Below are 12,951 nucleotides of genomic sequence, written 5' to 3' on the forward strand. Positions count from 1 at the left end.
AAGCCTTCACCCTTTGAAAACGTGAAAACTTAAGAAAAAGAGCAGAGATGGCTTGTGAAATGAGGGGGGGTAGCGCATCAGTTGTCACGGATGCTAAGTGCGGCAGAAAGGGACATTGATGGAATAGCGCTTGACTATAAGTATTAATGCACCATAAGCAGAACTCAATTATCCCTTCCAAGGTCAGAACAGCACATGTAATCTTATAAGGCAGCATCGTTCTCATCAGAAAGGCAAGACTGCCCACTTAAATGTTTCTCCAAGTTCCTAGCAGGCTAAAGAAGCTTGGAGACATTAATTATTCTTCTATCTCTTCCACATAAAGAGGACCTTATCACAAAAATATTATGATTTAAGCTTCTCATGCCTAATTTTTTTTATTGTGAAAAATAACATTGTGTTAGTTAAATTCAGTTGTCAACTTACCCAGGTGAGCATACTTAGTTTTGTTGCTGTGGACATAAGCCAATGGTACGTGAACCTCATCTGTTGCTAATTACATCTGCAGTCGGCTAGGAGGCGAGTCTGCTGCAATGAGTGACATTTGACTCAACTGGCTGGTGCTTAAATGAGAGATTGCAACGTAGCACAGCTAGCAGCTCGGCATTCCTCATCTCAGCACTTGCAGCTCAGCCCAGGCCTTTGGAGATGCAGAAAGAAGTTACCCCAGGGAAAGTTGTTGGAACCCAGGGGCCTGGAGAGAAGACCAGCAGAAACCATCCTGTGCCTTCCACGTAAGAAAGAACCTCAGGGGAAAGTTAGCTGCCTTTCCTCTGAAGAACTAACAAAATAAATCCCCTTTTATTAAAAGCCAATCCGTTTCTGGTGTGTTGCATTCTGGCAGCTAGCAAACCAGAACAAACATATATACAAAACAGTGATAAATTTCAAAGTACACAGCAACAAGTAATTGCAGAAGAGATGTCAGAATTTGGTATGGGTTACATTTCTACAACTTTAGATTTTTACTTCTAGCTGCTCCAAGACCCTGGAGACCAAAAGAAATATCAATATAATGATTCAGCAATCACATTTATTTGTTAAATCCTACCTTCTCTGTATAATTCCACCATCTCCTTTGATCTTTCTCCCAGTCTTTACAGGTTTGGGGGCTATGCCCATTTTTAAATGTTTTTTTTTTTTCATGTTGGAAGGGGCTGTCAATAATATGGGATGGGGGATGGAACTAGATGATGTTATGAAGAGGCTTGTCCCTCTGGGTTTTCAGGACTTATCTGGCCTAGGAATCCATCTGGAGGCTGTAGGTTTCTGGAAAGTAATCATAGTACATCTCATGCTTATTTTTAAGGTTTGATCCATCAGACGTGAGTATGAAGGACGTTCAGTATTTTGGCTGTTGAACTTCTCTAATAGATGTGATGAGAGAACTGTAGGCAGTGGAATATTACACATATCCATTCAATCCTTATTTTCTAAGGACTTTTGCATGAATTCACTTCTCCATATTTTTTATTACTGCCATCTTAGTCTAGGACCTGATCATCTCCCATTCGAACCAATACTAGGCATTCTCTCTGTATATAGCCTATTTCCAATCTAATTTTTCATTCTAACTTTCCTAAATCAACTTTGCTAAGATGCTTTTTCTTACTTACTACCCTCCTGTTCAACAATATAAATGGGTTTTTAGTGCCTCCTAAAACATAAGTTCAAATTTCTCACCTTCGTATTCAAGGCCAAACATAATCACTCCTTATCCAATCTTTCTAAAGTTCTCTCTTACCAATTCACTAGATCAGGGGTAGATAAACTTTTTCTGTAAAGGGTCTGACAGTAAATGTTTTAGGATTTGTGGGTCATAAATGTTTGTTGTAATTACTCAACTCAGCCAGTGTAGCATGAAAGCATAGGCAATTCAAAAAACAACGAATGAGGCTGCATTCTACTGTAAATATTTTTTACAGAAACAGACATGGACCAGATTTGACCTAAGGGTCATAGTTTGCTGACTTCTGCTCTAGAAGTCTAGCAACTTGGTCATTAATTATGTCACCAAATAGCTATTAAATTGTGTTCCCAGTTCTGGGTCAGGGGGATACAAGGATGAGTCTGCTCCTAAAACTGCCTTGGCAAACCTCACAGCAAAATCATGCTGCAATTATAGTGCAAATGCTGTGAGGGGAAACTGACTCAAGTGGGAGTAAATCCTCACATTAGAACAGATCTGGAAGTGGTCCTGCAGAATGAGGTGTATAGGCAGAAGGCAATGTAGGGAAAAGAAATGACAGATGTGCCAAGATACAGAGATGCAAAACCAAATAGAGGATTTAGGGAATGCATGCATAGCTAAGGAGGAAAGACAGTTTCGGAAAATTTGGTTGGGAGCAGACACAATTGAGTTTTGAATGTTATACTAATGGGTTTAAACTAGTTCTTTGAGTCACACTACCATGAGAACTGGGTAAGAGGGGCTCCTTTTTGGTCTCTGCATTTTAAGAGAAACTGAGTATCACAAATACACAAAAATTAAATGCATTAAAGAACACATAAATTTTGTGTCACTCAAGATGTGGCATTCAGCAGGGGCTCAGTGCGACTCTATAACCCTGAAAATCCTTCTAATATTTATTGTTAACAAACAAATACCAATCAGGACCAAGGAAAATGCTTTCCCCTATCTCTTGCCTTATGTCCAAAATTGAATCCAAAAGCCATGAGAGTTGGTGGGCTTATCAGAGGGAGGATTTCAGCTCTGGAAGCTCTTAGGTGGGAGAAGCAGCAAATTAAAAAACTTGACAAGTCCTCTTCTCTGATAGCATGAATGCAACAAATTATTGTGTGACACAGTATTAACTGCCAGTACCACTAAATGTCTTTTTTCTCCTCTGGTTTCAGTTTGTAATTCTGGAGATGGCAGGGAGAGCACAGCCTTCACCACAGTTGCACATGACCACAGAGGAAACATTTGATGAATATTAAACAACTCTTATTACTCATACATATTACATTTGTATTATATATATATATATATATACATATATACATGTACATAGCTCAGGATGTAATATGCAAGAAGCAAGATTCTTAGTCTTCACATTAGCAACTATGTGGATACTGAAAAATTGTAAAAAGTTTTATTTTTATAAAAATATGTAATAAGATATAATTAATTCCTTAAATACTTAAAAATTCACTTTTATTTAAATAATTTTGACTTTTTAATGCTCTTCAGTGGTCATTTGCATTTGCCTTTGATTTTAATGGTATTTTGGACTTTTTTGTTAGATTTGAAAAATTTTACTTTTTAATTTTTTTACACTTACTTTTCATTTACATTTTTGGTAAAATGTATTCACATATTCTACATTCTGAATACAATTAAATATTATTTTGATATTATTATTGTTGACGAATGCAAAATATGCAAAACTCTTTATTAAAATAACATAATTAGTGATTTTGAAAGCCAGAAAAATTTTATGAATAAACATATAGTAGTTCATGAATTATATATTTTTATTGCATTCCTCTTCTGAACATCACAGGCCTTTCAGCAGAACATTCAGACTTATATTAATAATTAAATTCAGTCATCTTTAATATATTTGCTGATTTTAGTCATGAAAATCATTGCTTTTCTGTCAATAAGAAGGTATATTTATCAAGGTAAGAGAGAGGAACTTATTCCATTTAACAGTTTTTAACCTGATTTTCTATTAAATATTTCAACATGTAATGTGTGGACCTCCAATATGTTGGTATTTTTGTCTTGGGCCCCAAAAATGTCAGGGAGGGCTTGGCATAAGGAATGTGGAGCCACTGATGCCAACTTTTAATTTGCACTAACATAGGTAATAAGCATGTTCTATCATAAAATGCTTCACATATAAAGGGAATAAAGCATAATATAATGAAGAGCCATACACTGACCATCCTCTTAAGAAGACAGTAGCAGTGAGCTGGCATCCCTGTATACCCCTTCTCAATCACACTCACTCCCATCCCTCCCAAAGTAACCTCCAGCCTGAATTTTTATTATTATAGTAAATGGCATGTTCTTTAAAAGCATGTTTTCTACTTGCTGATAATCTCTAGAAATGCAATTGATGATTGTATATAATAGTTCTTATGCTAGTAAACTTGTAGAACTCTCTTAAGGATTGTAGATTTCTTTTGGGTTTTCTAAGTAGACAGTATCATATCTATGAAAAACAACAATTTGTAATCTTCCTTTACAATCTGTACATCTTTTATTTCTCTTTCTTGCCTTAACCTGCATTGGCTATGACCTTTACCACAATTTTGAACATAAGAGGTAAGAGAAGACTTCCTTGTCTTGTTTCTGATTGAAAAGGGAAAGCTGCTAAAATTTCATCAGGATAGGTGCTGTAGGCTGATGATATTATTTCAAGTAGCAGCATGATATGATCAGAGTTCCTTCCAAGACAATTCCTATAGACTGGAGGATAACTGGAAGCAGAACTCACCAGAAGTCATGCTATAGGACCCCTGTTATTAAGTGCAAAAGCCATGGGGTCTGAGAGGACCCATCAGTAGAACATAGCTCTTGGCTCTTATTCTGACAACTGTAATAAAGAATTGCATTTTCACTTGTTTAATTCCCCAAGTTAGATAAGCTTTAATATACTGCAACATACATGGGTCTTATTATAGATCATGTCTAAAACCTTGGTTATTGGGACTCATTACAAGCTCCATATATGGCTCCATTACACAGAAAAGGATTACCCAAGGCCTTGATATTCAACTGATATTATGCTTCTCTTGAAATTCATTGCAGTGACTATAATCAGTGAGTTTGTGACACATAGCAAAACTTTGTGTCTGGAAGCTTTAGGAAAATTAAAACTTTCCAAAGAAAGTTATCTCTCGAAAGTGCAGTCAAAAGATGCACTTAGCTGTGTGTTTACATATTAAGAGAAGTAGAGAGCAAAATATTACCCAGAACATATTATATGTGTATATACATATAATGAGGTAATTCAATCTGAAATCTTGAATAACTTTATATTCCAGAGCATATTTTTCTCCTTGTATTGTCTAGGCTAAACAAAGCTTTTTTCCTCTTTTTGGTCCCTTATATTTTCCATTGTATTTTTCTATGTTTATACCACTTATGACTTACAAGTAGTAAGATAAGGTTTACAACCACTACTTATAAAAAACTCTAAGAGTTTATACAATATCTAAATTAATAAACCTGCATATATTTCACCAAATCTTAGTTCCTGACCCACTGTCAGTAAATATACATTTCTAATAAAATGAACTGCTTTAATTCTATAACCAAATGGCCCAAAGGAACAGTATCTGCCAGAGAAATGAAGTCTAATGACAATCTGCTGACATTTCTCCTATCTGAAAATGAAATCATGTGGAAAATGATTTCTACAGTAGCAGAATAATTAAGATGGAGGGCAGAATTTGATTTGGTAGAAATGGAAACCTAGATTGTTTCTGTTCTTGGGGTGAGTGAAACGACACCATTTACTTCACCACAATCTATCTTCGTTTTGTATTATATTCCCATGATCTTTTTTAAAAATCATATATTTTTGAAGTCCTAAGTGTACAGTATTGAATCAAACTGAAACTGATGCTAATTGTGACAGACTTTTGGTTTCTTTTTGCTGCATGGGCAAGCTTCTGTTTTGAATATTGCACCAGAGTCAGCTCTCTGCAGGCTTAGAGATCTTTGGTTACATGGATATTTTCATTATAATGGTGTCTCTGTTGATTGGCTTTGACCTTTATATAAAATGCATCTCTTTTTCTACACCAGCCAAATGAAAATTGTATATAAATAAGATATGTGTGTTGCCAGCTTCCAGCACTGTTTACTTTAAGGGATCTGTAAGAAACCATTGAAGAAAAACAACAGGGTAGGTTTTTATGACTTTAAGAAACATAGGAGAGTTGTTACCCTTACTTTTATATAAAACAGAGATTATTTTAGTCCCTAACAAATGTTTTGTTAAGTTGCATTTTTTTTTTTTTTTTGCATGGGCAGGCACCGGGAATCGAACCTGGGTCTCTGGCATGGCTCAGAATTCTGCCTCTGAGCCACCGTGACACTGCCCACTATTGAATGTTTTAATGAACAGCAACAAGTACTACAAGACAACAAGAAAACAACCAATTAAAACCTAAGCAAAATTTTTCAAAGGAAGTATGAATAGAACCCTTTCTTTGGATTCTGTCAACACAGTCTAATGTCCTTTTTCCTTATTTGGAAATAGCTGGTCTTAAATAAAAGCTATTATGATTTACCTGCTCTAAAGAACTTACACGAGGAAAATGCTACACTTCAACAATGAATAACATGAAATGTCAATTCATTCTCATATGCCCACAAAATCATTCTGCATTATATAAGCAGAGCTGAAACCCATTAACCACTCTACGCATAAACCACTTGAGTCACAAAACATACATTATCTAGAGTATTTTTTGTAATTCAAGATTTTACCATATAAATTATTTTCACTGATCTCAGAATTCTATGTTCTACCAAAATCTTCCTAGGAGATTTCATAGGTTTTTCTCAGAGGTTTTTAGTATAATACTCAACTCTGCCGAGCGGCTCTGTTATCCCCCCACCCGTAGAGTACTTGTTATAGTGTCATGACTGTCAGATTATTCGCCTCTTCTCTAGTCTATCCTACCTTGACTGTAGATATTGTTGTATGTATTAATCCTCTGGGCATCTGGGCCTCTTTCCATTCTTGACAGCAGTGATCAAAGGATTGGGGAGGCTCCCAGGTTCAGTGTACTCCTTTTTATCCACAACTTGAATATTGCCCTTATAATTGCTGTATCTGTTGAATTCCTCCCAAAACTCCCTTCAGTTCCTGCCTTTGTTCGGTGGTCTCAAAAAAATTTTAAGAAGTCCCTTTAATTTCTCCTTTCTTCATCCTTCCTGTATCTCTAAGAATCTGTTTTTGCTGTACAAATCAATCATATATTGTATTTTCACCAAAATACTGTATGGAAAATGTTCACCCTTCCATATCACACAAGCCTTTCAGTTATACTTTCAAGACACATTCTTGAGCAAGACACATAGCTTGATTTTGGCCCATGGATACTGATGGGTGGAAAATAGATCAGGAAAGAAAAAAATTATATTAACTAGAAAGAGATTGATAGGTTAGGTAATTTATGTGGGAAATGAACATTTTAAGATGTTTTGTATCTCATGCCTGTTGCAGCCCATCAACTCATTTCCTTAATAAACGAAAATTTCAAATACTCATTTATTGCTAAAGCTATCATTTCCTTTTAAGTGTATTTCCTCAAAAAACACTCAAGGGAGTTAATTTTTTAATTTAATTGGGTTAATAAATAAATGATCAGATTATCTTTTCCAAATGAGTTGGAACTAAAATAATTTATATTTAGTGTAACTCAAAGTTCCCATTCCCAGATACAGTATATCATGCATAATTTCTGCATCCAAATTGTTCGGTTCTGCCTCATGGTTCCTGCTCACAAATTGTTCACAAGGTGAAACTATGATCACGGCCTAAAAATCAAAATTCAATTATACGGCTTGGAAAGGTTTATGCCTTGGAATGTTAAAGCCTAAAGTTTTCCTTCTGTTATCCTTTAGTCAATGTAATTAAAATAAACTATTTATTTTAGATACTAAGTAACTAGAATTCTAGTATAACATATAGTCCTTAGACCCTCTCACCATCCAGCAAATAAAGTAACTCAGTGGCTCATGCATTAAAATTAGATAAACCTCTGCTGTGAGCACCGCGAGCACCTAAGTGGGCCGCCGCTGCTGCAGCCTCCAGCAGCTTGAAGCCTGAACCGGCTGAGGCACTGACGGTGCCCAGGTATTAAGAGGACGAGCTGGAGGGCGAAGCGTGCGTGCGCGGGCCTGAAGGAGGAACTGGGCGCCTGTCTGCTGCGCTCCGACTGTGTGTTCCAAGAAAGAAAAAAACCCCTCAGCAATGTCTGTCGAAAAGAAACTGCAAAGCTTTCAAATACTCATTTTTTTTAATGTAAACGGTCAATGTTGGATACGAGATCAAGATTCAGGGGAAGAAAAGGATCGTGATACTATCATTTTGAAAGCAAGATGAAAACAACAATGGATTTTCTCTGGTCATTAATACAGAGAAGCCAAAATACATACCATTTGGTATATCTGGTTTGACCAGTTTTTCTCTCTATGGAAAATGGGTCAAAATGGATGAGTTATGATTTTGAATATGTATAGTCTAAGTAAAGATTCATTTCCCCCAAGTTACATTTAGAAGAAAAAAATTAAACAGTATGGGCATATAATAAATATGTTTTGAAAATTGTTTTAAAGCACAGAGTGGAAAGATTGTTATTGTCAAACTTGTCACTTCATTCAAATAGCACGATGTATACATCCTTTGTGAATATTATGAAGGTCACTGAGATGACAAACAATTGATAACATGGACCCTGGTGATACCTACTGAAAGTTTCTTTTCTTTTATTCAGCCAGTCCTAGTTTTGCTATAGTTTTAAAGTAAATTGTGCTTGAGTCCTTGGAAAGGAAATACCTCATTTTCACTGAATCACTGAAATAAACAATTTTAAAACTTTAATAGTATCTAGTAGGCATAGCTGGATACAAAGCCTCAGATTATGTTGAGCAGGGCACTTTGTCTTCAACTCTTGACTGTCTTTTTGCTTCATCATTTTCACTGTTTCTTGGCTTCATTTTCAAACTGGCCCTCTCTGCTTGATACAAAAGATAAGTAGTGACAGCCATAAGCTTACATCCCTAAGATCTGAGATCCAAAAAAGGAGATACATCCTCTTCCAGGGTCCCCAAGTAAAGTCTTACAAAAGGATTCTGGTTTAATCTGGATCACGTGCCCTTCCATTGGACCAGTCCCTGTAGAAAAAGGGGTGGGGCCCCATGGTCAGCCAGACCTGTGTCTTATAGGCCTGTTCCCCTGGCACTGTAGTTGATAACTCTACAACAGAGGATCACCGTAAAAGGCAAGGTAAAAACAGGAAATGTTTGGAGAACTTTACTATCATAGATATTACTTTATTCTGATCACTTGATACAACAGAGGACCAACTTTGAAACCAAGTTTCAAACTTTATATCACTGCTGAAGCATAATGAACCCTAGCTTCTGTATACATCCACGGTTCATTGGAATTAAACCAATCAAGGTGGTCTGTGGCTTGATTGAATGGGTCACCTTAGATGGTTAACGATTCCACACCAGCCCTAGCTGTTTTTGCAGAATATCATTGAGGGCTATTGTATGTTCTACTTTTCACTAGTAAAGGGAAAAAGATGTGTTTTTTTCCTTCAGTAATCATTGTATACCTATTTAAATGCTACCAATTTTTATTAAAAGCTTTGATAATTTTTCTAAAATATATTTTATAGTACACCACTTTATTAAACAACAGTTTTCTTGAGATATAATTCACATATCATAAAATTCACCCTTTCAATCAAATGGGGGAAAAGAAGTTTAACAAATAAGATATCAGTGGCTGAGCGTTCAAATAGAGTTGAGAGGCTATGCAAGAGGCTACTCTTATGCAAGCTTCCCCTAGACATTGCTCACCTATTACAGTTTGCCAAACCCCAGTCAAAACCATTCCTGCCAACCCTAAAGGACACCTAGGCATTATATGAGATTCTATGAAGGTTCCATGCACTAGGGTAACTTTCCAGAAACCTACAACCTTCAGATAGGCTCCTAGGCCAGATAAGTCCTGAAACGCAGAGGGGCCAGCCTCTCCAGAACATCAACTATTTCCATCTCCCTATCCCATATTATCGACAGCCCCTTCCAACATGAAAATGTTAGAATGGGCATAGCCCAAATACCCCTAAAGAGTGGGATAGAACAATCAAAGGAGATGGTGGAGTTAATACAGAGAAGAAAGGGTTTAACAAATGAGTATGATTTCTTTTAGTTTCCAGTGTCTTGGAGCAGCTAGTAGTAAAAACCTAAAATTGTGGAACTATAACCCATTCCAAACTCTGAAATCTACTCTACAACTAGTTGTTAAGATGTGCTTTGAAATTTATTGCTTTTTTGTATATATGTCATTTTCACAAAAAGAAAAAAAAGTCAATTGTAATGATGAATGCACAACTATATGATGATACTGTGAAACATTGATTGTACACTTTAGATGATTACATGCTTTATGAATAAGTAATACTAAAAAAATTCACTATTAAAAAAACTATATAAAAAATTTCAAGAATAGAAAATGCATAAAAAAAGGAGCCCAAGAAAACAGCAACCTTTTTTTTCATCAAAAGGAATGAAACCTATGAGAAAATCTCAAATATAAGTACTGAAATGAATATTTTTAATAAAGGGAAGCAAGAACTGCTACATGGATTTTTAATTGATGAAGTCTGCTAATCTGAAATAGTTAAAAATTACTATTTGAAAATTCACAGCTGTGTATGTACACATATGTGCTGGTCTAAGAGTGTTGTGTACCCCATAACAGCCGTGTCCTTTAATCCTGCTTCAAGATTGTAGGGTGGAAATATTTGATAAGATTATTTCCAAGGAGATTGACCCACTCAATTATGGGTGTGACCTTTTGATTAGATTACTCCATGGAGATGTGATGTGCTCAATTGTGGCTGGCCTTTTGATTAGATAGCCTCATCCATTCAAGGTGGGTTTTGATTACTTTAAAATCAAGTCCTTTAAAAATGGAAACACTTTGGAGGAAGCTCAGATGTTTGGGAGCAGTCTCTTCAGAGCCAACACAGATACAGACATTTGGAGATTCTTGGAGTGCCAACAGAGAGAGTAGATGCTTAGACATGGATGTTTGGAGTTGCAGAGCCCAGCAAACATCGCCATGTGCCTTCCCATGAGGTACCAGAATTGTGCCCTGGAGAAGCTAAGTGAAAGCCCACAGACACTTAGAGAGGAAACCACTGGCATGAGATGCTGGAAGCAATGGAACCAGAAACAAGGACCAGAAGAGGCCAGCCACATACCTTCCCATGTGACAGACATTGGTTTTTCTTGAGTCAAGATATCTTTCTCTGGATGTCTTAGTTTAGACATTTTTATGGCCTTAGAAATGTAAACTTGTATCTTAATAAATTCCCTTTTTAAAAGCCATTCCATATCTGCTTTATTGCATTCTGGTAGTATTTAGCAAACCAATACAACATACAAACATAAATACAACATTTGCTGTTTACATGCTTTATTTTCATGCAAGCAGAACATTCATAATTATCTATTATAATCAGTTAATTTTGGGTGCTTGAAAAGAACAATATGGCTGCAACAGAAAATGTGAATGTCATTTATAGTAAAGTTGGGGTGGTATAGGAACATTAATTTCTGTCATTAAGCAAAAAGTTACTAAGAAGAAAAATGCTTCTAAGCAATCATAAACCAATATATCCAAATCATCAGATGCATTTATTATATAATCCAGTAAAGTCAAATAGTAATATGCACCAAACAATACTTCCAGAAAATTATAACATTAAAAGAAACCCACAAAAAATATTTCATGCAGTAGAGAACTATGGTCAAATTGTAAGTTAGTGAACCTATGTCATGAGCTCAGATATTTTCTATTATTGTGCAATGATGATAAATTCAAGAAGTTTAGCATAGAGATATTCCATAGTGATATGATTCACAATTGAAACATTTCCTACCCAATCAGATCTGTGATATTTTCCCCTCTAGCCATAATACCAGAAGATATTTTCATAGAACTTAGAGTGAAAATGAAGCATAGAAATGATTTACTTTCAATCACCTTACTCCTATTTAAAAAAATAGTTTTCTGAATTTTAAAAGTAGTAAGACTTTATTGAAAACATTTTAAAACATAGTAATTACAGAGATACAACAATAAATCACCTTTAATTAGAATAACTGGAGATAATTAACATAATACTTTATGTACAGTTCTTTATTTTTATGTATTCACATAAAACTATATCATGAATATTATATTGTTAAAATTCTTCACAAGTATAGTTTTTAATGAATGCATAATACTTTCTGTCCTCTGAATGACCCATGTTTTATTTAATAATTCTCCTATTTTAAGATGTTGAAGATGCTTCCTAAAATTTTAATGAATATACTTATATAAAAATCTTCACTCATTTTATTATTTATTTAATATAATTTCTGAGACAAGGAAAATTCTTTTATACATAAAGAAATTTAGAACCAAAGAAGTTTAAGTGACTAAGACCTATTGCCAAAATTGTAGGGTTTTCTATTTTATTATATTATCTATGTTCACAAGAGATTGTGTAAGTTTCCTCCCATGATGTTATTCTCAACAAGTTAGAAGTATGAGTGCTGGACTGCAAGATACCAAGTTCGCCTCTGTTGTAATGCATTTTATTGCTATAACCTAAAATTACTATCTTTTGTTAATAATCTGTTATTCATCTCTCACTTGTGAAACTATTTAATTCCCTTTTGAGCTTACATCCAGCCAAATCAGAAACGCAATACAAATATTAAGAAATAACTAGGGAATAATAAAACAAAGGAGAAAAAAAATGAAGTGAGACATTCTTTTTTTATTCTTCTTTAGTAGATTACAACTAAAATCCACCTGAACATAGGAAACGTCAACTCCATTTTATTTACCAGTAGACTACAACTTAAAAGGAATTGAGTATCTACTCAATTGAGTATCTACATAATTCTATGTTAAAGAATAATGACCAGTCGAAGAGTTAAAGCATGTTCAAAAGTTGTTCAATGCTCTTCTAAGTTCTTTAGAAGGGAAATGAAGGGTAAAGACTGAATCAATTTCTACAAAGTCAAGATAAGCACCCTAGAGAAGATTGCGGCTGTAATCAGATAGATTGTTTATGTCAAGGAACGTGCATTTCCCGCTTTCAAGGGGGAGCAATGAATCAACAATCCAAAAAGCTTGGAGATCGCTAATCATTCATAAAAGACCTACAAGTACACTGACTGAC

General features: G+C 35.2%; 1 protein-coding gene and 1 pseudogene across 15 annotated transcripts in view; one reads left to right on the forward strand and one right to left on the reverse strand.

The window, feature by feature from the left end:
* The window catches only part of IMMP2L (inner mitochondrial membrane peptidase subunit 2), a 980,891-nt gene that overhangs the window by 210,681 nt on the left and 757,259 nt on the right, over positions 1-12,951 (reverse strand). For 2 of the 15 annotated variants that reach the window (XM_077168410.1, XM_077168631.1), the window contains one exon: positions 3,196-8,706. The exons of 11 other annotated variants lie outside the window; for them this stretch is intronic. In XM_077168410.1, coding sequence (XP_077024525.1) covers positions 8,670-8,706 — 37 coding nt within the window. In that variant the 3' untranslated portion in view covers positions 3,196-8,669. Of the gene's footprint in view, positions 1-3,195; positions 8,710-12,951 lie in introns of those variants that run through there. 2 more of the 15 variants (XM_077168282.1, XM_077168560.1) reach the window with 1 other exon arrangement.
* LOC143679332 (cytochrome c oxidase assembly factor 5 pseudogene) lies at positions 4,246-8,050 on the forward strand (annotated as a pseudogene).

This window comes from Tamandua tetradactyla, chromosome 1, assembly GCF_023851605.1.
Source record: "Tamandua tetradactyla isolate mTamTet1 chromosome 1, mTamTet1.pri, whole genome shotgun sequence".
In the NCBI taxonomy this organism is placed as follows: domain Eukaryota; kingdom Metazoa; phylum Chordata; class Mammalia; order Pilosa; family Myrmecophagidae; genus Tamandua; species Tamandua tetradactyla.